Source organism: Carassius auratus, unplaced genomic scaffold, assembly GCF_003368295.1.
Source record: "Carassius auratus strain Wakin unplaced genomic scaffold, ASM336829v1 scaf_tig00016351, whole genome shotgun sequence".
Lineage (NCBI taxonomy): Eukaryota > Metazoa > Chordata > Actinopteri > Cypriniformes > Cyprinidae > Carassius > Carassius auratus.
This window is the reverse complement of record NW_020524667.1, coordinates 72,021-99,375: the sequence shown is the minus strand read 5'-3', so window position 1 is coordinate 99,375 and position 27,355 is coordinate 72,021. Positions and strand designations below refer to the sequence as shown.

Sequence of the window (27,355 nt, the reverse complement as noted above, 5' to 3'; positions counted from 1 at the left end):
GGCTCTCATACTTGCTATAGTTTTACACAAGGCCCTCAATAAACCACCGTTCACCCGGGAACGGCCGCCCCTCGTACCGCTGCCCCTCCAGCGCCGCAGCCCGAGGGCCGTTTACCCGCCCAGCAACTCCTACCTGGTGAGGCCACAACGTCCTCATTTTACATTTTGCAAGTTTTAATAGGCATGAAGACAGCATGTATATACGAACAGGAATAAACGAACAGGAAACATTCAAACTATGGTGAAAGTCTGACAAATGGGGAGCATTCACAAATAAAAAGATTTTGTATTCCATTTATTTTTTTTATGTAAACATGTGGCTGAGGGAGAATTGTGCATGTTTCAGCCAGGCTAACTAAATAAGAAGGTTCTAAGAATGTTTTGCTAACATTCCAATTCAAAGCTTTTTCGTTTTAGATATTTTGCCTTACTAGATTTACATTTTTAATGTAAAAGTTTTACAATTTTTTTTACAGAAAACATTAAGGGAATGTTTTATTATCCATCATTTTGCAAACATTTTGAATGTTTTCCTCAACGTTCTGAAACAAGTTATAAGTAATAACATTAACATATGCATTAGATGAGATGAATGTCCTTTACAATGTATAAACAACGTTTTGAGAACTTGATAACTTTGAACGATGTTTTATAAATGTTACGCTACTGGAAGAATGTTTGTTCATCACATTGAAAGAACGTTGTCCTAGTTCTGAGAACGTTCTCCATTGTTTTTCTATTTAAACATGATTTTGATTAAATTTTGTCCTAAACCGATGAGGCTGTAAGTCACCTGTGATCCTGCTGAGGGTGAGGGGTTTATCTAATGACAGGTTTGTTCCTCACAGTTCGACACGATTCCAGAAACCGTGGGCTCTCCGAACAGCGTCACACTGAAAGCCTTCACCATGCACATGGAGGTCAGACATTTATTTTATTTAAATGCACGTGTTGCAAAAATAGTCATATTAGTTAGCTTTAACAATAAAATTGTGCAAATGTTATTTTTATATTCATAAAAAAATCTGCACCACTAGCGACACCAAGTGGAATAAATAATGACTGCGTAAACCGTAATATGGGAACAGGAGGTGCAATTTTGATACAAAAAGAAAAGAAATACACACTTGACCTTTTGTTAATGTTTTATTAGATTTTATTTTTATATTTTCCGTTTTCTTTTTAGTTTTAAAGTTTTCATAATTTTGTTGTGCTTTTTGTATTTCTTTTTCAAATATTTCTATAGTTTTTCTAAATGTTAATTATTTCCAGTTATTTAAACCATTTTTTAAATGGTTTTAGTTTGTCAACAATAGCTCTGTACCTCAACATAAATATAGATCTAAATTAATGTCTATCTAAAATCTAGGCCTAAGCTTTTTCAGATTTTTTGTTAAAAAAAAATGAAATAGTTTAATATATCATTAAATTATACATTTGAATTACCACTTTTTTAAAAGAGAGAATGAAATGATTTAAGTTTATTTTATTTTAGGTAATGGAAAAATATTTTTATGAATTTAATTTTAGTTAATGATATAGAATTTCTAAAATAAATACTAGATCTAAATTGACAGAAATCTAAAACTTATCTCATTGAGACTTTATTTTAATTTTTAAAAAATATTTATATATTTGTAAATGCATAATATGATACATTTAAAATTCCACTTTTTAAAGGCAAAAATGAAATAAAATTAAAATGCTTTAATGCTTTAAAATTATTTATTTTACTAGCTCCATTTTAGTGTGTTCAGAAGCTGTTGCTCTAAAAGTCATTTGAAGGATTGCTGAAGCCTCTTCTCACGTGTGCAGGAGGTGATTGAGAGTAAAGTGATGGAGGACCCTTCTGCTGAAGGTGAAGATGGTTTGGTGACAGTCTCAGGTCTGTACACACAAAACCCTTTACAGCGCAGCGTCAGTCAGCTCATTGACAAGAAAGACGAGGAATCATGGGAGCCACACTTCAGACGCCTCGACAGCGGCCTGGTGAGAACATCACTTACTGCTGTTGGACAACATTTTTTTCTTTTTTTCCTGAAATATGATATTGATGATGTGTTGTATGTTTGTCAGTTTGAAGGTGAGGAGTTTGTGGACACCATCAAAGGCTTCAGCACAGTCAGGAAGGAACACACCATGTTCACCGACACCAACCTTTGACCTTCATCATCAGCACTGTCTCCAAACATCATCTCAGAACGGAGCGGAAAATGAACTGAACTGATCTGGTGCATTCAGAACTGCTCTGGGACTTTATGGACTCGTGATACCAACAGGAGGAAACATGATTATACAGCGACATTAATATGAAACCAGTATGAACCGATGAATGTATTTTACAGGTTTCATTGAAAGAGAATGATGTGCGTCAAATCAGTCGCTGTAGAGATCAAATACTTTAATGGTTGTGGGTGAAATAACTCAACAGGAGAGCCAACGCAAATACAATTACAAATAGAAATTTCACATGTTGCTTAAGTGGAAATGATAAGCACAGAACGGTAACAAAACTCTTGAGACATTTACAGTCACACACAGGTGTAATGGTGTGCAAACTACATGGTGATGCTTAGTTAACTGTAAAAGAATTAAGACAATATTTGTTTTATTATATTATATGTGCTGTACAGGTTTGCCCCAAATATTTTTTAGAGGGAACATTGCAAGAGCCTACTTCATAATAAAGATATTAAATATACAACTTTTGCATTGATTTTCGTATTTAAATAAAGATCCAAAATGCCCTCTGTAAAAGCCTTTAATGTGTCAACAAAATCAAACCAGAGTTTTCAGCTGAATTATCCAATATTCAGATTTCTCATCTGGAAAGTATGTAAATGAGTGCATTTTTAAATTAGACAGACATTTTTTAAATAGTGCCTAATTTGTATATGTACTTTAATCAACTGGGGAAATATGGTGATATCCATTCGTTGCAAATTTTTTTTTTATGGTTTTGCCTTAAAGACAATTCATAAGAAAATGATCAGAAAAATGCATCGAGTTATCAGTGCAAAGCTAAATTTGTATTTGATGCATCGCCATGATAAGGATTTTATACATAAACATTTAAAATATCCACATTTTTAAGAATATAGAATATTTTATTAAAGAGTAACACATATATATACATATTAATTCAAGACAAATGCACAGCGGGTTTAATGAACAGATGTTTTTATTTAAAAACTGCTCTGCTACATACAATGCATTGCTTATAAATTTCTAATTCAAAAGGACCATTCATGTAAAAAATTTGGTCAGAATTAAAAATAAGGTCATTTTAACATACAAAATTTAATGCATTCGACAAGGCAGCATTTCATTATTGCTTGTAAAAAATATATAATAATCTCTAGTTGTTATGTGTACCCTGATTTATCGTGCACTCCTAATATTCCTCTGAATCAGGCCACGAGCATCCGACGATGAAGATCTGTAGTTCAACGCTTCACGCAAATGTCATGCTCTACAAAACTGTTCCCTTTTAGACCAACTGAAAGTGCATGCAGCAACTTCTACTTTTCTGAATGCTTTACAAACATAAAAACAATGACTTCCCTTCAACCCACAGAACAGAGACATGCAAGATGTTTTAGTCCTCACATGCAGAAATGGCAGTTTAAAGTAGTAGTTAACTCAGAAATTTAATTAATGGTCCATGATTTTATTTCATGGAACACAAAAACATTAAATTAAATATAAAAGCGACTGAATGCCTTCAAGATGATTTTAAATATGGCACATGATCTGTATGGACTTCTATGCGCAAAAGTAATTAAAACAGTTTTTTAGGGTGAAATAATCCTTTAAACGGAGAAATTGGCTGAAAACTGTCACCCTACATACATCAACTATTTCTTTAAGGTTGTGCATCTGCAGGAATCAACACAACGTAATTTCAATCTCTCCATCGAAAAACAACAATCAGATTTTACAGTCACACATACAAAAATATCACCTCCAATCATTCAACAAAAAACTAATACACTAGAGACAATCTTACAGGACCGTAGTGAGAACAGACAGATGTGTTTATCTCTTTATATGTGCGTTTTAGCTCTTCATACCTTCAAACAGAAATCCAGTCCAGAGATCTGGTCCTTTCTTCACCACTGAGATCTCACAGATTCCACAACAACTGGTAGAAAATACTCGTACTGTTCACGCCGCATCAACTCAGTATTAATACTGTTATAGAGAGAAGTTAGAAAACTGATCGAATAGAACAAAAACTGAGTATGACGATCTATTAACTGGCAATTAAATGCATTTAATGAATATCAGGTTGTTTTTAAGTACCACTAATTCTGTTCAGCATGACTGAACTATTTCATTCTAATATGATAAACCTTTCGATTTTACAGCTACCCACACAAATATTTGTACCAGCCTTTGCTGGAGAGATTGCTTTTAAATCATTGAAATCCATTAATTTCTATGATTTTTAGCCATTAGACTTCCTGAAATCTAATTTAATTTGATGGAAATATCGAAAGAGGGAAACTTGCATCTAGATCTGCGCTAAAACAAACCAAATACGATGCAAACGTGCATGAGTTACGGCAGCTGCACTGGGATAATAGAGTGGAATCTGACAGTAAGTGAAATGTGAATTGCATTAAGAAATAAACTAAATACTGCACTCATGCTCAAACACACAATTACATCTACACATAACAAAACTGAGAAATAAATGCCACTGGCGGGTCAGTTCTGTGCAAGATCAGAGAAGAACATCATCTGGAGAGATGCAGATGATCGGACATCCGGTGAACCGATGAGATTTGCTCGTTTCAGCTCCAGAAACACTACGTGGGACACAACACTGAAACAACAGACAAAGGATAGATCAGTAAAAGCCAAAAAAATAAAAATAAAGGTCAAAATTTTGGGGTCAGTGCGGGGTCAGGAATAAGTATGCATTAAACTGATCAAAAGTGCCAGTAAAGAGATTTCAAATAGATGCTGCTTTTTGATTCTTCAAAGAAGCCTGTTTTAAAAAACAATTTCACAATAATACTGGTTTTACTGTATTTTTGATCAAATAAATGCAGCCTTTGTGAGCATAAGAGACTTTCAGAAGAACTGTAGTTGTTCTGATGCGTGTTATTTCCACCGCATCTTCTTTCTCATGTGACAAATAATGTTTCCTAGCATACATCACAGAGAAGACAACAAATACTACACACAACAAAAATCTATTTCACACTCACTTGTGTGTCTTATGGGCTTATTTAGCTATGGTCTGAAGACAAAATGATCCCAGACGTAAGGTAAAAAAAATCCCTTTAGGAACATCTTCATTTGAAATAACAAAGACACATTTTAAACATGTTGTCATTTTAGGCTGTAGTCAATTATAATTAGCAATATGTATAAAAGCACCTGTTCTCTCACACCAGCGCTAGAGGTCAAATGCAGCGAGAGCAAAAATCAAACATAAGACATCGAAGATCAATGAGGCTCATACCTTTGAGGATGTAGCTGGTCAGAAGAGCAGGAACTGTGTCACTGTCCTCTCGCATGGCATGAAGAACTAGAGAAACACAGACACAATTATTCATGTGCAACATTTTACTGATTTATAGAGCATACACAATTAATTTAGATTCTTTAATTAAATTACTATTACTATTAGATTACTATTAATTAATTTATAGAATTCAAAATATGCACTTCCACGATGATTGTGAAGGAAATTACTGTTAAGAGAATGTACTACTGCAAAATATTCTATTTGAATGTATATTAAAATGAAGTTTATTCCGGGGATCAAAGCTGAATTTTCAGCATCATTACTCCAATCTTCAGAAATCATTCTAATATGCTGATTTGCTGCTTTTATTCAAGATTCTTTTAATAAATAAATAGAACTCTTTTAGAGTTAAAAAGAACAGCATTTATTAAAAAACTGAGTTCTTTTTAAACATTATAAATGTCTTTGCTGCAACATTTGATACATTTAATGTATACATTTCTTCTTCAAAACTCCAAATAGCTGGTTACATTATATAACTTAAATAATATTTAAATTATAATTGAATATTTTAATGACAATCAACTATACTAATCCAAGATACAGTTTAAAAGATCATGTTAAAGGGATACTCCACCCTAAAATGAAAATGTTGTCATTAATCACTTACCCCCATGTCGTTCCAAACCCATCAGTTTGTCTTTGCAACACAATTTAAGATATTTTGGATGAAAACCTGGAGGCTTGAGACTGTCCCATAGTAGGGCTGTGCAATTAATCGCATTCAATTGTCATGCGCATTTCGTCATTAAAGCCGGTTCTGTGATTAGTAGTAAATTACCATCACCTGCTTTCAGATTGAGCGGCTTTCACTACACAGAGCCGTAGTTCTCTGACAAGGTAGGCAATATCGCGTTTGAAATCTAATTAGATTCATCTGTGATTATGAGGGCGATTTTGCCCTAATTGTCTGAGAACTACGGCTCTGTGTAGTGAAAGCCGCTCAATCTGAAAGCAGGTGATGGTGATTTACTACTAATCACAGAACCGGCTTTACTGATGAAGAAATAACAGTGTCAAGGTCCAAAGAAAATATATGAAAAGTTGTCAGAATACTTCATCTGCCATTAGACGTGCAATCTGAGTTATATGAAGCGACGGGAAAACGTTTTGTAAGCGAAAAAAACCTGTGTCCTCTGCACCACAAGGATGCGCATCACGCATAAAACCGCATCCTTGTGGTGCGGAGGACACAGAAGAGCATATGGTGATATGGAGTGACACAGAGGAGACCGTTGACAAAGGAATTATTGAATAAAGTCATTATTTTGGTTTTCATCGCTTAAAAAAAAAAGTGTTCCAGTCGCTTCATATAACTCCGATCGAAAGTCTGATGGCAAATGAAGTATTCTGACTACAACTTTCACACCTTTTATGGACACTGTTATATACGAGGCAGTCTATGAGACAATCTCAAGCCTCAAGGTTTTCATCCAAAAGTTATGAGTGATTAATGACTAAATTGTAATTTTGTGGTGGAGTACCCCTTTAAGCACATATATCGGAAGTTCACAGAAATGGCCTGTCCAAAGTATCATTTTTGTACATTCATAATTGGGTCCCCCTGAAGAGATGTTAATAAACAGACACACACGTTGACTCACTCTTGGTCAGGATCTGCAGGTCTTCTACAGACGGTGCTCCGCTGCTCTTGTCATACGGGATCACCGTCGTCAAATACTGGAAAATAGACAAAGACAATCAAAAACATGCCATTTTTATAAAGTTTTTTTTTTTTTTTTTTAATGACAGAACATGAACAAAAAATATATCATAATTCTCCGAGAACAGATTTTCCCTGAATGTATTTAAACATGGCAAGCTAAATTAGTATTGATATTTGAAAGCATTATGAATTTAGCCAAATTGTTTGGTAATTGAACAGACGAGGGTTTTGCGCAGAGCTTTGGAGATTTCTGCGGCTGGGATTTTTGTGTGTTTTTGATAATGAGTGATTAGCATCCTTACGGTTCCTGGCACATGTGAGCGGTTGGATATCTGATTGCCGCCTGTGGCCTTTATCTTCCTCTTTTTCTTCAGCAGCTCTCGATGTTCTTTCTGTCTGTTCTGCACGTCGATGAGCGCCGAGATGAACGTGTTCTTCACCTCCTTCTCATAGTCCAGCTCCTCCCTCACCGCCAGCTGATCGATCAGCTCCTCGGAGAAACCACGGATCTGTCGCTCCACCTCCTCCAGACGCTCCAGCAGCTCAGACACGCACAGACCACGCAACCCTGAGACAGAAACGATTGACTAAAACGTCTGCAGTCATTCAAAAACACAAGCTTATCTTCATTTCTACAGCACTGTTATTTCATAACACACTCGTTTCAACACTACTCTCTGACAGAGATCTGTGTGAACTTCCAATATAACATCCCTCAAAAGTACTTTTTAGTAAAATACACTATAAAAACGTGCCAGTGCATGGGTTCTTATTCTTTTTTTTATCAACCAAACCCCTCAAGACATAGAATACGTGAGAATTAAAGTTACTATTTTAATTCCTAAATGACACATTTGCATTTTCTCTGATGTTGGTCAATGGTCAGATGGCATGCAAGTAAACAGATAAAACATCAGAGTTTTATTTTGATCATTTTCCTACAATCTACAATGTATTGTGACTGCGATTTGAACTGCAATATGACATTTAATCTCATATAAAAACTATATATCTAAAACTATATTTATAAATTATATAACAATTTTATATAAGATTTAAATTACCTGGGCATCCTCTTAATATAAATAACGAAAAGTAATATAATATAAATTAAAGCCATTTGGGAAATCAATTTAACACATCCTTGCTGAATAAAAGTATTGATTTTATTTTATTTTTAAAAGAAAGAAAAAAAATTACTCACCCCAAATTACTGACCAGTAGTGTATATTGTTATTACAAAATAATTATATTATATAATTATAGCTTCTTTTTTTTTCATTTTTTTTTTCCATCAAAGTATCCTAAAAAAGTATCACATGTTCCGAAAAAATATTAAGCAGCAGAACTGTTTCCAACTTTGATAATGAATCATCATATTAGAATTATTTCTAAAGGATCATGTGAAAATTCAGCTTTGCATCACAGAAATAAATGATAATTTAAAGTATAATAAATATAAAAACAATTATTGTAAATTATAATAATATATCACAATATTGTTTTTTTTCTGTATTTTTGATCAAATAAATGAGCAGAAGAAAACTTCTTTCAAAAACATTAAAAATAGTAATGTTTCCAAACTTTTGGCCTGCACTGTATATAGTTAGATATGTATGTATATGAATGAATAAATAATGTAAAAACATAAAAAATATAATTTAATAAAAATACAAAAATATGAGACATTAATTATAAAATTAAAATAAATGATTTACAAATAAAAACAAATTAAAATAAAACAACAAAAAGATGAAATATTTTATTTGTATACCTGGATGCCACATGACCATTAACTAAAATCAGAGAACCATGCAAAAATGTAGTTAAATTATTGAAATATTAACTTGAAATATTTTAGGTCAAAAGGGGTTCAGCTGACACTAAAAAGCCATGAATACACACATGCAGTACTTACGCTCCTCGCAGCTGCTTCTGGATGTGGATTGTGTGAGCACATGTAACTCATGCGACATCAAGGAGAGGTCAAACTGAGACGGACTCTCATATTCCTCGTCGTCTGGAGACTGCTGCATGATCTCTTCAATCTCTTCTATGACCTGAGTAACACACAGGTTATGAGGTTATAAAACACCCAAATCATGTTCGGCATTAAATCAACTGCTGTTAACAGGTTTCTATGATCGAGGAAAGTTATTATTGCATCTATAACTGGCCCTCACTAATTTAGTCTCAAAGGTATGAAGTGTATAAACCTGTTCTGCAGTGAACAGCGGCTCCTCGTTCACACATGAGATGATGATGGTGTGCATGTCCATCTGATCTCTGAGCTCCTCGTCATCAGACACATCAAGATTATTGACCTCCCCCGTCTGAAATACACACACGTACAGTAAGAGCTCTGTCTGTACTGATTGAAAGAGAGAGGCATGAATGGATGGACACATGAATCTCACCTCCTGAGGTCTGATGTTCAGCGTGGGCAGGTGAAGTGAACGAGTGTGAGATGTTTTCCAGTCCACTGGCATCACATTGCCGTAGTTCTCCGTCAAAGTGTTCCATATCCTTTGAAACAACAAGAAAACAGAAGAATTAATTAGAAAGTCAGTATCTACCAGATTTCATAAGGTTCATAAATGCAGGTTATGGCTTCATACACTCAACCCTGTGGAACATATGATTTTTTTTTTTTTTTCAAATAGAATAGTTTATTGTACAATTAGACAAAATCCGGAAAAAAGTTTGCATGTACGTTTTTGTCTGTAATCAGGCTTCTGATTTGGAAAAATATGCAATTTGATGCAGTTGCTGATATTTATATGGCCAAAAGTAATTTCAGATTTTGTTCGCTTGTAATGTAAATCAATAAGATTTAGATAAAAGAAATATACATAAATATCAGCTGTAACTCGATTTCTCTCAGTAATGTCTTAGTATGATGAGATTAATATTTAGTTAAAAAATACGATCATCATTATAATTATACATGCTATTACTATTTAAATACTTCTACTATTACCCATTTGTCATTTCTGCTTATTTTTCAGAAATATTGCTGTTTTATTGTTGTTTTTGTGTTTTGTTGTTGTGTTTTGTGTTCACCCTATGTGTTTTTTGCACTCCTAATTAAAAAAACAAAAATATTTAGTTTTATGCTAATATAACATATGCAAAATACCCTTACAATAAAGGTATTTCCCAGAATACCAGGGTACTAGCACAGTAAATCATGGTACTTTTGTAGTGTAAATAAACAGCAAAAAATATGAAACCTAACCACTATTTATCTTCTCATTTCAGTAACGTTAATTAAAACTGGAGCGAGTATATTTACACAAACATATTTACGGTTTAAAACATGAAATACTCCATGCCATATTTCACGTTGTTATAATATTTGGAGTATGTTTTTGTTACTCACTCGTCGTCGCGCAGCAGCTCGGACTCACTCACTGAGACGTTCGTGCACGCGCTGAGAGAGGAAGGGAAGCTCGCGCTCAGCGTCTCGTCGAAAGATATGGAACATAGGATCTGCGGTGAATTCTCCGGTGCCGCGGTCCAGCTGGTGTGCGACTCGGCTACTTTGAATTCGTTAAAATCCGCCCAGTCTTCATCGAGAGGAGCGACCGGAGCCGCCATGACTGTAGCGGACGACAGGACGCAGCGTGCGCGCGCGCGATAGAGGACGTAGGGGGCGGGGCGAAGCTGCCACGCAAACACCACTAAGTCGCTTTCACAAACTTACTCCTTTTAAAAAGATATTAGGATCTGTTTTATTAATAACTATGTCTACCTCTTTTACCTGTAACAACTGTTATTATTTTTTAAATAATAATATTTATTTAATTTAATTTGTAATGTTGTGGTTTGTTTATTTGGTTTTATCTTTGGTTTATGAATAAATAAATGTATTGTGGTTTGCAGTAAGATGTTATTTATTAAATTTTTATTTAAAAATAGCATTTGTTATTTTTACTGTTATTTCTATTTGGATCATAACTGTCATTACAGGTTTTATATACGCATTTTTTATTTTATTTCGTGTAAATAATGAATATTTGTATATTGATTTTAATTGTAATTATATCTTTAGTTTAAAAAAAGTAGTATTTAAATGCTATGAAAAAATTCATATGGTGTCTTTATAGCAATATTAAAGTAATATTCTTTGTAGTTGTCCTAATTTTATGTGATAATGATTGTACATCTCTCACTATTACTATTCTGCCTTATTGTAGCAGGGTTATTTTTGTCACCAAATAACCAAAAGTACCCAAATATTCTGTGAAGGTAAAGGGGCACAGTTTAACCCATGCAGACCAGTTGGAATGCTTCATTGTGTTTCAAAACCCTGAATGCTTTATTGAAAATATGCATACATAACACATCCCCTACACAACAATACAAAACAGTACAATCACTTTTGAAATAACACATTTAATGCAAACGGATGCCCTTTGTACAGGAGCAGTTATCATGAGGAAAACTTCTCACACGTCTGATTCAGTCAAACATGAGAGTTAGCTGGAAAAGAAAGACACTCTTGCATATGGTTCGTAAAGTACACAAACCCCACAGTACAAGAGTAACAATACTACCCCATCATCATACTCATTACTAACATGTCCACTGCTGTAACCAGCAGGCTTGTATTTAGTTCTTTAAAACAATGTGGAGAAGTAAAAGCCAAAGAAACTGCTCTCATATCAGCTAAATGAACAGCAAAGATGTGTCACAGTGCACAAGCATCAGCCTGGTCCGAGTAGCGGCCAATTATTGTTTAGATTTTATTCCATTTTTAAGCTTATGGCACAAAATGGTCCTCAAGTAAACAGGCAAAATTCAATTAAAACTAAAAAGGGACCTATTCAAAGCCATTCGATATCAAAATCCATTTACAAACCTTTAGTAACTGGAAAATCATCCAGGAATTGTTCTCAAATAATTGCTTCTAATTATTTCCACAAGCTGTCAGGTTGGCAAGGATAAACCCCTAAAAATGTCTCTGTATTAAAGTGACGTAACTTTAGAAAAAAATTCTGGACAATTTGGATTTCCGAATGAACTTTCACCTGTGAGGCAAAGGCCGGGGAGTTTAGCACCATCTTATGACTGTGGAAAGCATATGTGGATGTTACTAAAATTATGGTTAATGTAACTATTTATAAAAAAAGAAAAGAAAAAAAAGCTAAGAATTCTTAAAAGTAAAAAAAAAAAAAAAAAAAAGAGGAGACAATTTATCTGATTATAGTTTAATATAATGATACAGAGATAAAGTCGACAATAACAAAAAAATATTGTAAACCAAAAAAAGTAACAAAAACTTCCATAAAAACAGGCAGAAAAGCATTTCTTTTCAAACATTTAATATCAGTCCATAGCAAATATTTCTCTCCAAAAGGGGACTCAGAAGCTGGATATTTGGTGTAAACAGCTCAGATCAGGGAACGTGACAGTGTGGATGTAACTGAACTAGCGTACAGGCAGAGCTTTCGCGTGGATCAAATCATCGTGGATTTGTAGTGCGCTTGAAGACGGTTTATTTTAATGCTGGTATGGCTGCTGTGAGAAACTTTATATGGGGGCTCTCAGCTCAAACGTTTCTGCATAGGTCATTTATACACCACAAACTCCTCATCAGGAGCCGAATATCTGATGGACATTTTGAGTGTCACAGTATCTCTGTTTAAAGCTGTGCGTTTCACCATCAAAGTCAATTTATTTTTGTACTAACATTACAGTCTCTCTTTCAAATCCCATCTCTAAGGTAAGTGGTGAATACAAGGAACTTCGCTATTAGCTTTCTTAAAAAAAAAAAAAAAATGGTTCTCAAGTTTTTGTTCCACAGATAAAGGTCTCTGTGCTTCGATCAGATTCTGTTAAAATGATTTGTACGGCTAAACAAAAGACACACTCACGCTGGTGTGAGAACAGTGCCACATGCGAACGTACACCAACTTTAGGCACATTTGAACACACACACACACACTCAAACACATACACACAGCTCTGCTACAGGAGGGAGGCTGAAGCAGAATTCTCTTTTAGAGAACGAAACGGCGACCTCTGACCCCTGCTGATGCATGACGTGGGAGACGGTTGAAACCAATGCTTTTTTTTTATGTTCTGAGAGATAAAAAAAAAAAACAGAAAAACTACAGCACTCCATCATCAACACTAAAGCCCAAGCTGATCGACTGCTAAAGGAACGAAAGAGAGAATTGCTAGGACTAGTATTTCTTTTAAAAAAAAGTGTTTCGTCTTCTGCCGCTGGAGGATTGAGAGCGAGAGAGAGAAAAAGGTTGAGTGTGAGTTTCTACAGCCGCCCGGGCGCTCCAGCTCTTGTCTTCGGGGCTTATGAAAGGGTAATAATGTGGGAATCCCGTGGAGGGAAAGAGATCAGATCCGTAGAATCAGCCTCCGCACACCTGAAAACAAGGCTCTCAATCTCTTTCGCATTTGGACTCGTGTGTCGTTGTGGAGGAGGACAATGCTGTAATTGTGTTTTTCTCTGTTGCGACAAGTCATCTGTTCCAGGGCTGCCATCAACTGTCCATACTGCTGCAACTCTCTGAGAAAATGAGAGAAAAACACATTTTATTCAGCAAAAGTGACAGTGCAGACATTTATAATGTTACATAAGATTTGTTGCAAATAATGCTGTTCTTTTGAAATTTTTTACTCATCCAAGAAGTTCCCACAAAAATATCAAACAGCACAACAGCTTTTTAACATGGATAATAATCAGAAATGTTTCTTGAGCAGCAAAAAAAGCATATTAGAAGGATTTCTGAAGGATCATGTGACTCTGGAGACTGGAGTAATGGTGCTGAGAATTCAGCTTTGATCACAGAAATAAATTACATTTTATTTTCATTTTAATATTTAGCAGTTTAAATTTTTTTTTTTTGCTCAAATAAATGCATCCTTGGTGAGGAGAAAACAACTGCAAAATTTTCAACAAGAGTGTGTAAAATAAGAGTGATCTAGACTCCAAAAAACAAATAAATAAATGACAAACAAATAAAGCAAAGGTTATTTTAATTTTCTTCAGTTTTTTTTAGAAGAGTGTTGTATTAAAAAGTCTACCCTCCTGTTAAATAGCGACTACAGCAGTCAACATTTAAAGTGGATCAAAACCTTTCATCAAAGTTGTCCTAAAACCTAAAATGTCTTGTCTTAGATTCACGTTTTTGATCCACATCAAATGTTGACTACTGTAATCAGAGCAAATATTCCTTGGTGCAAAAACGTCAACACAGTGAAATCAACTGGGCTTTTGTAAGTCTCATTCTCTAGAAATATTGCTAAGTGACAAAATAGTCTCTGTTCCTTATAGAGAAAAAGCTAGTTTATGCATTCATGACAAAACTACAAATAATGCACGACTGGCTGAATGTCTGACAGCCTCAAAAAAGATTAAGCTGTAGCAAAGTAGTTATATAGTTTCGCAGTAATGCTTAAATTCTCCAAAGGAATTTGACAAAACCCATTTTAATTCTGTAACAAAGCATTTCAATATGAAACAGGGCATTCAATTAGATATGACAAAAAACGAGTGGGATTTTCTGCAATAAAATAAATAACTCAATACTTTCCAAAAAACTGTTTTAATAAACAATGAATTTTTTTTCTTCAACTTTTTACATTTTTATAAAAAAAATGTTTATTTTATTTTATGGCAGGCAGTTGGAAGTTGGAAGTATATATAAATATAAAAAAAAAATTTAATTCATAACATTATATATATTACATTGCATTATTATAATATTATTACTGTATAATTATCTACATTTTGTGACTAATACACTCACGTTATGAACAGGAATGTGTATTAAATCATGCTCATTTTAAAAACATTTTTTAAACTCAATAATGATTTCAACTTTGATTCCATCTCTCTGTCTGTATTTAGTATTATCAATGAATCTGAAGAATAGAAGCTCTGACTCTCAGTGCATTTACACTTCCTGTATTTTCTGTGATTGGAGAGTATGTCTGTACCATTGAGGCCGTCCTGCTCTTGTGCGTCCAGGAAGGGTGCAGGTCCCCAGATACGGACCGTGCCGTCGTCAGAAGCGCTGGCCATAAGATTGGGAATACAGGGGTTCCAGCTGACACAGTTCACTGTGCGTGTGTGTCCCGTCAACTCCATGATCGGCAGCTCGCTGCGCTTGTGCCAAATATATACTTTATGATCTGAGAGACACAGCAAGATTGAGTGAGATTCACTCGAAATGCACCTGAAGAAAGAAGCTGAGGAATAAACAAAAGTACCTTCACTGCCGCTGGCGATGAAATCCTCATTGTGTCCACCGAAGCAGGAGTGAATAGTGTAGAAGCCCTGTGTCACACCCTGATACTTCCTGACCAACACACGGTCCTGTAGGTCCCAGAGATGAACACCCTGCATAATCAACAAACAACAGAACAACACAATTTAATAGAAAGATGCTAAATGATAAGAATAACATTGCTGCAATGCAATTTCATGCAATAATCTCAAAATTAACTGAAAATGAATTAAAAAATAACTGTAGGAATTATTAATAATATTTATTATTATTTAATAAAACATCACTTTTTTTTTAATAAAAATAAAAAAATCTAAACAATTATTGAAAATAAATGCATAAAAAAAAAATATATATATATATATATATATATATATATATATAAATATATAAAAGTTTAATTATCAAAACTACACAATTTAATTCAAAGGTAGTAAATGTATAAAAAAGCAATATAGCTACAATAAAAATCATGTGAAAATGTATAAAAAAAAAGAAATATATGAAAATATTGATTATTATGATAAAAAAAATATTCTAAAAACATGAATTAGAAAAAGTAAACATTTTGGATATTGTTTGATATTATATGTAACGTATGTTTGAGACACATGGGCTTACCTGAGTTGCTACATTTAACAAAGCTAATCTTCCATTCTTGGAAACAGTGAAAGACATTATAGGATGATCCTCCTGAACTCTACAGTACAGACAGAGAGAGAAGAAGAAGGTCAGAGACAGATTTCAACTCAGAAGCGACTGAAAGTCAAATCAAACAGCTGCTTACATGTTTCTGTCTGTTAGGTCCTCGAAACTGTATCCACGGATCCTCTGGTGCGTATCAGAGGCGAGAACATTGCGGCCGTCGGCCATACACCAGAGGCACTGCACACGCACGCCTTCCCACGACTCCAACAGGTTTCCGTCAAGATCCTGTCCAATCACAACCAACAACTCATTACTAAAGAGAAGCCTGGCGAATCCCACAATCAAACCTATTTAAGTGCGTTCTGAACTTACACACTGGTAAAACTGCCCTCTCTGTCCTCCTGTGACGAAGCGCTTGCCGTCAGGGTTCCAGGCCACGCTGGTCAGGCTGTCCTCATGAGACTGACTCATCTTTGTCCGCAGTTCTCCTGTCTGACCGCCAGGTGGAAGAAGAGAGTCAGAGGTCAGAGCTGAGCTACAGATGAAGGCTACATCTAAAACACTGTGGCAATTATTGAGATTTATTACACCATTTCAAAATAAATAGAAAAATAAATAACATACTAACACACAGATATAAAAAAAAAAATTCGAAAGTAATAAATAGATATTTAAATAATTTTGAATTTGGAAAAAGATTCTGAAATTAATACATTTTAAAATATAAATTAATTTTAATAATTTATTAATGAATAATACAATACAATTTAACAAGATTTTCTGACATAAAAAATAACTTCTACACAATTTTATTTTCATTAATCTGAATTTCTTTATTAATTATTTATTAATACCATTTAGAAAGTGTTAATCATTAAAATGATTTAAAGCCAGTAAATGGAAAGATTACATTGTTGGAATAAATTATAAAAAAATGTTTTCAAATTTTTTTTATTTTTAAATATATATGTAATCATTTTTAATAGCTTTTAAGCTTTATTAATCATCATGTTATTTTAACCCTCTCAGGCTCAAATTAAGTTTTAGTAACAAGTTTTTAGTACTCCAGATACATAAAATATGTATCTGGAGTAATAAGGTAATTAGTTTTTAACTGTTGCAAATCAGCAATGCCTGCCTTGAGAGGGTTAATACACATTTAAATTATTATTAATACATTTTCTTAATAAATATTCTTTCATAATTGAAAACGTGATCCTACTTGAGATTGTGGATGTTTTAATAATGATGATGTAAGTTAAATATGTTTTACATAAGTGTCATGCATCAAACTGAAGAGCAAAGGTAGTGTTTTAAACAATGAATGTTTTATCTAAAAATGTTTTTTTTTATTATTATCCTTTTTGATGAGCCACAAAGAATGATGGAAAATGTCATATAAGCCGTCAGCCTCAAATGTGGCTGAATGAGTGAGGTTTTAAACTTCCCATCATGCTTAAAACCGATTCTGCATCAAGCAATCTACAGAAACTAAATTATAGCACACATCCACCATTACAATTTATAATACAATAAAAAACCAATTTTCTTCTGCCATGAGTACTATTGACTAAATCTTTGGTTTCTAGCAAATTTTCAGCTAGGTTCATGTGCACTCATCGTCTTTGACTTGAACGCAACTTTACATTGGGAAAATCTCATGCTAAAATCCAGAAAATGCATATTAATGGGAAAAACTTACAAAAAAGAGATGTGCGCTGTGTTTACCTGAACATTCCACAGCCAGAGCTCAGAGCAATCGTCTGGGCCGCAGGCGATCAGGTAAACATCATCAGGACTCCAGGCGAGATACGACACACCGTACGCATGACCCTCCAGAGTCCGTATGAGCTTTAACTGATGCGAATCCTGTGTGTGAGAGAGCACATTCATACCTAACCATCGAGTCTCTTTAAATCAAGTTATTCAAGATTAGGTTCATTTAAAAAAAAAAAAAAAAAGGGTCACCGTCACTTTAAAATCACCAACTTTCTTTAAACAAACAGAGCAATGTTTTGTTGCATGTGACAGACATCCTCACTCACCGGCTCCACCTGCCAGATGATCACAGTCGTGTCTTTCGAGCCGGTGGCGAGTTTAGTGCCGTCGTTGGAGAACTTGCAGAACCAGACTTCACTGCAGTGCTCTGTGAGGATCTGCTGCGTGTAACAGGGAAACTGCTTCCTGCAAACACAAGAACAGCCGCTCCTGTGAAATCTCTGAGGACGGAGTCACGGAGGGGTGCGTTAGAAAGAGTTAACGTGGCACACCTGCTGCAGACGTGATCCAGCAGTAAGGACACAGAGTCCAGACTGGAGTCCAGTTTGGTGTTGTGGTAAAGGCAGCGATCTCTCTGCATCTCCACGGCCTGTCTGAGCAGCGTCTGCAGCCGGCGAGGAGGCAACATTACAGACGGGGGCAGGTACGCTAAATAACAAACACAAACACACAATTATACATCTAGATACATGATCTGAAAATAATAGAGAACAGTGTGAATAACGAAAGACTGTGTCTATAAACTTGAAGAACAAAAATCTGCCACCACACAGTTTGAGCGAAATTGGACAAATTCTCCTTTCTGAGATGTCCTTAACCTGTTAACTGTCACTCACATTTTTGAACACAGACGTTAAAGTGCATGATCCAAACCTAAATTTGTATAATTCATGACTGAAAACATTTTGTAACATGACTTTGATCTACCATTTTCATGGTAACGCAATGTTTGATTTTGAAATAGGTTGAGATTTTAAGTTTTCAAGTGATTTATCAAGTGATTATCTGATGATATCTAAAGTGTGATAGAGAAAAAGGCAACAAAGAAGACTTTTTTTTTTTTTTGGGACAAAGGTCAGAACTTCTGTTATGATGGAGCTTTTTGAGGTGCACTCTTGCCATAAATTAATCTATTACTTTCCCTACATAATTTTTAACAAAAAAGATTGGTAAAATATCTATTTAGGAGTCTTAGACCTTTCCAATGGTATATAGTTTGTCATGATTAGATTAGGATTTAATTGTAATATAGTGAAGTAAACGGGGTGACAGTTAATAACAATCCATTCAAAAAATGCAAAACGGTTTTCTTATATTTCTTATAACAAATTATATTAATTTTATAAATATTGTACAAATAATGGCAGTGGAAAAACTCAATAAAACAGCATATTGGCTCGTAACCAAAATTGGGGTGATATATTATACATCCCTAATAAAAATGCATTGAGTCTATGGTGTGTCCTCACTTATATAGCTCTGAAAATATATATGCGTTTGTGGTTGTGCACTCACTCTGGAGTTTGTCCAATAATCTACATCGTGACCCAGCACCTTTTCCCTCCCATTCAGCCTTTGCCTTCAGATCCTCAGCGTGACTGCACATCAGATACCTTAAAACACACAGCCAATCAGAGTGAGCCATCGACAGACGTCACAGCCATTACAGACAATCACAAAATGACTCTCACTTTCTTCAGAGCACAATAGTAGGAAATTGGAAATAAAAATGACATTCTAAGTCTATACAGCAAAATTTAATTTTAGCAATACCAAGTAAACCTTACAAGTGGAGTATGTTAATGTGCATGTGTGTGTGGTGTTTAGTACCCGCTGAGCACGTGGATTCGATCGGTGTTGTATTTGAGCGGAGTCAACTCTCCTCTCAACACCTGAAGAGCTTCCAGAACTTTTCCGTCCTCCAAATACTCCAGATACTTCTGCTGTAATAACAGAAACTTCATCCGCTAGAAGAGAGATCGAAGAAAGATTCACTTTCAGTGGCACTTCAGTGACATTTCTCAAATATACGGCTCAATAATCCACTTAACATTCACACAACAGTCACAACTAAAAACATGGTTACAAGTAAAATGGCACAAAATCTGAGCCCCCTTTTAAGGACACAGACAGTGTGAATGCAAAGACAACTGGGTTCTTTTAAAGATGTTTCACTTAAATCTTATTTTTTTAAGGAAAGACTGGCCTTTACTCACAGAACTACACTAAAAACTACTAGTGGTCACTCCATCTGTACATAAAGGGGCACTACGTTAAAAATAATATGCCAAATTTTTCTGTCGCACCATGGAAATGATTCTATCCATAAATTAAATATTTCTGGAAGAATTTCAGATGAAATAAAACAGCAGATAGTGAATCACATCAAAAAGCTAATTTCTTCACCTACTTTAGAAATATATGATGTTGACATTTACACTCATCTACATTTTAAATTAACAGAATATTATGTGAATAAACGGCTCTTCAAAATAAACCTGATCTAAACAGCGTTCGATTTCTCGATGTGCATGTCAAATAAAGTCAACTCAAGTTTTTATTTACATCAACTTCAAATAGTTTCTGATTGTTGTTCCCATATAAAATACTTAATTACACTATTTCATGATAAAGTATCAAACTTACTTTTACAGAAAATGATGTGAGACAAATTAAGTTAGAATCAACCTTAACACGAGAAGCAACAACTTCTGTTCTCTAATTTGAAGGCTGATATTTGATCATCAGGGGTAAATGTCATATTATGTGATTATGCATTACTTTACATAGCGCTTACAACTCACTAGTCATGTTCTGCCTTAAAGGAACAGTTCAGGCCAAAATGAATATTTACTGAATGTTTTCACTCTAGGAAGCTTTAGTATGGATTATGAACTTCTGAACCAGAAGCGATGGTTTACAGTTTAAATGTCTTAAAGATGGATTTGTTTCTTACAAACACACAGCTTTTCTCTTCACAAGATGTTAACTGATGGACTGGAGCAGTATGGATCATTTGTGGATTATGGTGATGGTTTAATCAGCTGTTTGGACTCTCATGCTGACGGCACCCATTCACTGCTGATGGTGATCCATTGGTAAGGAAGTGATGTAATGCTAAATTACTCCATATCTAAAGTTTGGCTGAACTACTTAAGATCACGTGGTGTAACCAAATCAAGCACAAGAGTTAGTTACAAACTAGCGAAGTAATAAGCCTTTCTACAACACTACAGAAGCTCAGTCCGGTGCTCTTACCACAATAGCGCTGGGTGAATGCATCAATGCTTTCAGCTCGTTGAGGTCATTTTCTGCCTGTGTCCCACAAAGAAACAAAAGCATTAGTTCAGTATTTTCATCCAGCATTTTGGGAGGAAAAATATCACCATCAACCATATAGGGTTTACTTTTAAAAAAAGTCAAGCTCAGACAAAATAAGTCATGTTAACCTAAAAAACTAAATTAATTTGAATTCAATATAATAGCCCCTGGACACTTCAGTACCTCTTCAAATGTCTAAATATCTTAGATAGCAAAACACCAAAAGTGTTGTGAATTTTAAAGAAATATTAAATAAGCAAAACACAGATTTAAATTCTAAAACAATAGATATATTGTTCAAAATGAGGATGAGACAAAAGAAAATGAGTATATTATGAATTTGTTTATTTGATTGTACTATTGCTTCGAAATTGATCAGCTTTTTCTGCACAAAAAGAAAAAAAAGCAGTATATACCTCTCTAAATAGATGGAAAACTAGAAATGAATAAGGTGGAAAATAGGATTCAGCTTTGCCACTGTTAGTTCAGAGAGCCAGAAGACAAGGAAAATAAACCTTCTGCTTCAGCGGTCCAAACAGTTCCTCAAGCCAGAAGCACGATCAACTAAATGTGCAAATCATTTCTAGGGTTTATCTTACTCCACCATGAGCTCTGAAAAGCATTTCCCTAAAGGTTGAACATGATTGTTGTTTCTGCCCCAGAGCTTGGTTTCAATAGTCCAAACTCTCCTCTCTCAAATAAACCTGCTTCTTCCTGGATGAAATACAACATAACTGGATTGTTTTTATTTCCACCCATTTAAACTGCACTGCAGTCAAAAATGAGAGTCCACTTTTCAAACAGCTTTAGACTCTTTTCTTTCAGTTTACTCATGAAGTGTACAGAAAGGGAAAGACATGCATTCACGGTCTAATTCATTTTTATTTTATTTTTTTTAAATCACACTTACAACTGCTGCATTAAAGAATCAAAATGTTAAAGTCTTGGCAAAGATAGAGAAGAACAAATCTACATGCACACAAAATCAGAATGAATTAAGCTTTTTTTTATGACCTTTCACCGTCCCCACATACACATTTACATGACCTTCGACCTACAGTTCACCCATCAGTCTGCATGCTCATCCTTAATAAACATGACACAGCATTCACAATTTAAAAAACCCTATGCTTTCCACGACTATTGTTTTTTATTACTATTAAAACTGCATTTAAATAAGATATTTTAATTAAAAAAGTAAATCTCTGTTGGGTAGCACTTTGTTTGCCACAATGGAATGGAATTGTTGAAATTAAAAATTTATTTTAAAGGATTATTTATAAATTGTTCAAGTTGTATACATTTCCATTTTCCATAAAAAAATTATTTTATCATTAAAAAAACCCTGAAAAATGTAAACAGACAACACTGAAGTTATGAAAAAATAAAACATGATATGGAACTACAAGTGTTAAAATATAATAAATTATTTAATCGATAAAATGTTATGATCCTTTTTTATTATTCAAATTATTTAAACCATTAAATGTAAACAGAAACTGGAAAAAAAAAAAGAATTTGATCCCTGCATTAGTTGCCCACTTGCAAAGAAATGAAGGGTCTGTAATTTTTATGGTAGGCTTATTTTAATGTATAGAGACAGAATATTAACCAAAACAAATCCAGAAAAAACACATTATATAAAAGTTTAGAAACTGATTTGCATTTCAGTGAAATGAGTATTTGATCCCCTACCAACCAGCAAGAATTCTGGCTCCCACAGACTGGTTACGTGTCCATGAGGAACACAGATTAGTCCTGCAACTTTAAGTTCCTCCTAGGGGCTGTTTACACCTGGTCACTTCATGCATTTTTTCTGATCTGATTGCTATCTGATCGTGAAAAGACCAGGTGTAAATGCCATCCGAAACACATTCGAGACAGATAATAATCCGATCACTCAAACCACTTCAGGAAGTGTCTGGGATGCATTCCAGATTAAACTGGACAAGTGTAAATGCATCTGGTTGCTGAAACCACATATGTAAATTTTACTCCTCTCAAAACATTCAAAATAATAAGCGTGTTATAGGCTACATGACACTATAGTCAGATATGACAGTGATAATGTACCGAAGTTTGAAGTGCATTTCTTCAGCAAGCAGATGTGCAAACTTTCCAGTGATGATGGCGCGCTCTATTATTGTGGGTTTTGATATTTAAATGAGCTGGTAACTAATAAAATACAGTGCTCATCTTTTGTTTTTGTTGACTCCATTAAAATTGAAATGTAGTGCGGGAATTGAAGATTAGATTTACATCCGTTCTTAAATGACACATCTATGTGGCCAAGTGTAATTGGAAATGTTTCAACAAACGTTGATAAATCAGATAGATATCCCTTCAGCGAAAACACATGAAATGTCTAGGTGTAAACAGGTCACTAATGTCAGTTTGTTAGGTGTATAAGGCCCCATCCACACAATCTGTATCTTCCATTCCAACCTCTCCCACCACCACAGACGAGACCAAAGATCTGTCCGAGGATTCAGAGACGAGGCTTGAATGGGCAACAAGACCGTCAGCAAGAAGCTTGGTGAGGAGGAGACAACTGTGATACAAAATACAAAACAGCCATGAACCGGCCTCAGTCAGGAGCTCTGTGCAAGATCTCACCTCATGAGGCAAAGATGATGATGAGAAAGGTGAGGGATCAGCCCAGAACTACACGGGAGGAGCTTGTTAATGATCTTAATAACCCCAACAACACCATCCCTACCGTCAAGCACTAAGATGGAAACACTGTGCTTTAGGACTGTTTTTCTGCTAAGGGTACAGGACGACTTCACTGCATTTAGAGGCAAATGGACTGAGAACCTCCTTCCCTCAGCCAGAACACTGAAGAAGGATCATGGATGGGTCTTCCAGCAGGACAATGACCCGAAATATACCCCCAAGACAACAGAGGAGTGGCTCAAGAAGAAGCACATTAAGATCATGGAGTGGCCTTGCCAAGTCTCCAGACCTCAGTCCTACAGAAAATCTGTGGAGGAAGCCGAAACTGTGAGTTTCCAACAACAGACAAGAAACCTTAAGGATTTAGAGAGGATCAGTAAAGAGGAGGGGAGTAAAACTTCTCCTGAGATGAGTGCAAACCTGGTGACCAACTTCAAAAAACGTCTTACCTCTGTGCTTGCCAACAAGGGCTTCTGCAAGTACTAAGTCATGATTTGCTTGGGGGTCAAATACTTCCTTCACTCACTGAAATGAAAATCTATTTCTGAACTTTATATAATGTGTTTTTTTTCTGGATTTTTTGGCTGGTATTCTGTTTCTATCCATAAAAATAATTCTACCATAAAAATTAGACCCTTCATTTTTTTTGTAAGTGGGCTAACTTACAAAATCAGCAGTGGATCAAATAAATATTTTCCCCACTGTAAGAGATTTAATGAGGAAAAGTAGCCACTTTATCCGCTAGGAAATTACTGGAAAAAACTGTTTGTTTATTATCGTTATATTTAAAGCCATCCCAGCTACCAGAGCTATATTCACGGTTAGAGACAAGTGAAAAATAGAAAAATTAAATTGTTAACAACAAATAATAATAAAAACAAATTACAAAAGTAAAAAAAAATATATGTCTATCTATGATTAAATATATTTAAAATTAAATCTGGCCTAACTTCAAACTTTAAAAAAATGAAAAGACTTTTCATAAGAATTGGAACAAGGTTAAAATTCTGCCAAAAAATACAGACTCTTATTTTGATGAAAGGTTATGAGGACAAACATTTTCTTTACTATGCACTGATGCATCACATATGGCATGAAAATATTGTCAACTTTGACCGATTCAGGATAAAGGTGACTATCCCTCCCAATAACTTCTGACTCAAAATCATGATATGATGCTTGGCATAAGCTCACCTTGTCCCATTCGCCTTCCATGATGTGGTTCCGGAACTTTGTGGCTGATGGATGCTCCAGTCTACAGCCAGATTCCTGCATTAACAAATCCACCGTCTGACTGGAAAGAGACAGAGAGACCTCACAAACATGCGCAATGCATCACAGTGCATTCAACCCTTCTCATTTATTTGACCTTTAGTGAAAACAATAACTAAATCTTGATTGTTTCTAATTGCTATATCTCGGAGTAAAACAACAGCTGGCATCTCAAGTACTGTTTGCATCCTATCTGACATGAATAATAAAGTTAAAAGGCCATCTATTAACTTGTGTGTTCCTAACATATGCATTACCTGTTTCATTAAAGCATTAACACACTAATGCCTTGCTAAATAATGAAAATAATCATCGCTGAAGGGGTTCAAGGGGAATTTATATGTAATTACCTGCATTACTCTGCCACATCGTAACTCTTACGTGTGTCATATAGATTTATTATGGCATGTGGGTGGTCCTATATTCAGAATTGAACATTTCTGAAAATATATTTTTAGGTTATTAAAGACTGAAAAACAAGCTCAAACATGCTGATGAAAATGATGGTGGTGACTGGGATGCTACAGACAGGTGAAGGTTTCTAGAAAGTGTTTTGAATGCAGGGTCTGACAGAATGACGTCATGCTATGATTGCAAAAGAGAGAGAGTGTGTGTGTGTTTGTGTAAGGGGGGAGGGGATGGATGTTTTTTCAGTTTTTACTGACGTTTTCAGCTCATCTTGCAGTCCAGATCTTGGACGTGAGTTTTCAAGTACGCTGATATGCATTGCGATCGTTTTTGGTGTTTGAATCTGAGTGACAGCTGATGGCTTCAGCAGATCTCACTAAAATTAGATTCGAGCTTCTTTCTAATGTAAACCAGCTGCTACACACACACACACACACACACATTCCACAGCCGCCATTAAAGCAAACACACAATGTCAAAATCAATTGATAATGCGTAAAAACACATATGTGATACATCGCCAGAGGGATGTTGATATGTACTGAATTTATCTGTACGTTACTTTTGACACTATTAAAGCTCAAATATGTTTTCGGGGCCCGACAAATATTTGACAGGCGTGCTGTCATCTGTGATCGCAAGTCTCTTTGTGTCTAGCGTTAACTGATTACGTTGTGGATATCTGTATGTCATTTTATCAGACTATAAAGGTTTTGACTGTCATAAAACACGATGTTTCGTCGAGAGTTCGCTTCGTTGATCACATATCGGCTACAAAATCTGCGATCTGTCAAAACAGAACCGACTCGGTCCGGTGGTACTCTTCATTACCGCGACACTTACTTCAGCCCTAACCCGTTCAGATGCTGTCCGATGAGGCGGATCACGTCCTCCTCCGCCTGAGACAGACGCTTCTTCTTCTTCAGGGAACCCGAACCTGTCCCGGAGGCCCCCGAAGCCGAGCCTGCGTTGCTCTGGAGGCCGTTGGCATCTCCGTTCTGCGCGCTGGCCGGGTGGTTCTGTTCCTGTCCCGTCCCGTTCGACTGCATGTTGGTGCCGGTTCGGCTGAGGTGGGTCGCTGACGTAAGGCCTGCTGAAGCACCGGGCTCTCCTACTCCCTCCGCCGACGAGGCTCGGCGCTTCTTCCGCGGGGGCGGCGACGCTCCGCCGGTGTCCGAGTCGGAGGAGGAGGAAGCGGAGGCCAGAGTTTCCTCACCGAGAGCGGCCGTGGTTAGAAGCCGGTGAAGCCCGGGGGAGGGGAAAGAGGCGTCGGGCTCCCGCGGTCCAGAGCGCGTTCCGTACAAGGGTCTTTCGTCTTGTTGTTGTTGCTCTCCAAACAGCTGCAGATCTAATGGCGTCCAGACGTGCTGACGTCACCGGACATTCCCCTGTTGCCTCACTTCCGGACGGAGCCCGGCCAAAAGGGGGCGCACGAAGAAACTTACCACAGACTATTAATTCATCAATAATTATGATCTTATATATACATGGTTTAACAGATTATCAGATCAGTGAATCTATAAAAATATATGGAACCTGTTTTTTTCTTCTTGTTGATAATAGTCCTTTTTATTTTTCATGTGGCTCAGTGGTAGAGTATTGGATTAGCAGCGCAAAAGGTTGTGGGTTCGATTCCCATGGAACACATGTTAGGTAAAAAATGTTAGCCTGAATGCACTGGAAGTCGCATTGGATAAAAGTGTCCGCTAAATGCATAAAATTTTATTTATTTTCTATCTATCTATCTATCTATCTATCTATCTATCTATCTATCTATCTATCTATCTA

At 35.6% G+C, this 27,355-nt stretch overlaps 3 protein-coding genes across 3 annotated transcripts; 1 reads left to right on the top strand and 2 right to left on the bottom strand.

The window, feature by feature from the left end:
* The first annotated feature begins 804 nt into the window (after positions 1–804).
* Positions 805–2,530, top strand: LOC113075059 (usherin-like). The gene is made up of 3 exons (XM_026247773.1): positions 805–920; positions 1,816–1,989; positions 2,077–2,530. Exons 1-3 carry the CDS (start codon positions 909–911, stop codon positions 2,161–2,163), a joined length of 273 nt encoding a protein of 90 aa, XP_026103558.1. The 5' UTR covers positions 805–908; the 3' UTR covers positions 2,164–2,530.
* Positions 2,531–3,163: 633 nt separating this feature from the next.
* LOC113075058 (fasciculation and elongation protein zeta-2-like) lies at positions 3,164–10,866 on the bottom strand. The gene is made up of 8 exons (XM_026247772.1): positions 10,591–10,866; positions 9,626–9,734; positions 9,425–9,541; positions 9,127–9,268; positions 7,511–7,776; positions 7,147–7,222; positions 5,477–5,542; positions 3,164–4,831 (listed from the first exon to the last, which is right to left on the bottom strand). Exons 1-8 carry the CDS (start codon positions 10,806–10,808, stop codon positions 4,815–4,817), a joined length of 1,011 nt encoding a protein of 336 aa, XP_026103557.1. The 5' UTR covers positions 10,809–10,866; the 3' UTR covers positions 3,164–4,814.
* A 639-nt stretch (positions 10,867–11,505) lies between these two features.
* LOC113075057 (WD repeat-containing protein 26-like) lies at positions 11,506–26,962 on the bottom strand. Its single transcript, XM_026247771.1, has 14 exons — positions 26,411–26,962; positions 25,082–25,181; positions 21,149–21,205; positions 19,721–19,857; positions 19,406–19,503; positions 18,382–18,538; positions 18,157–18,295; positions 17,840–17,980; positions 16,484–16,603; positions 16,251–16,396; positions 16,085–16,163; positions 15,447–15,576; positions 15,174–15,368; positions 11,506–13,740 (listed from the first exon to the last, which is right to left on the bottom strand). The coding sequence occupies exons 1-14, from the start codon at positions 26,614–26,616 to the stop codon at positions 13,715–13,717; spliced, it is 1,731 nt and encodes a 576-aa protein (XP_026103556.1). The 5' UTR covers positions 26,617–26,962; the 3' UTR covers positions 11,506–13,714.
* Between the last annotated feature and the right edge of the window lie 393 nt (positions 26,963–27,355).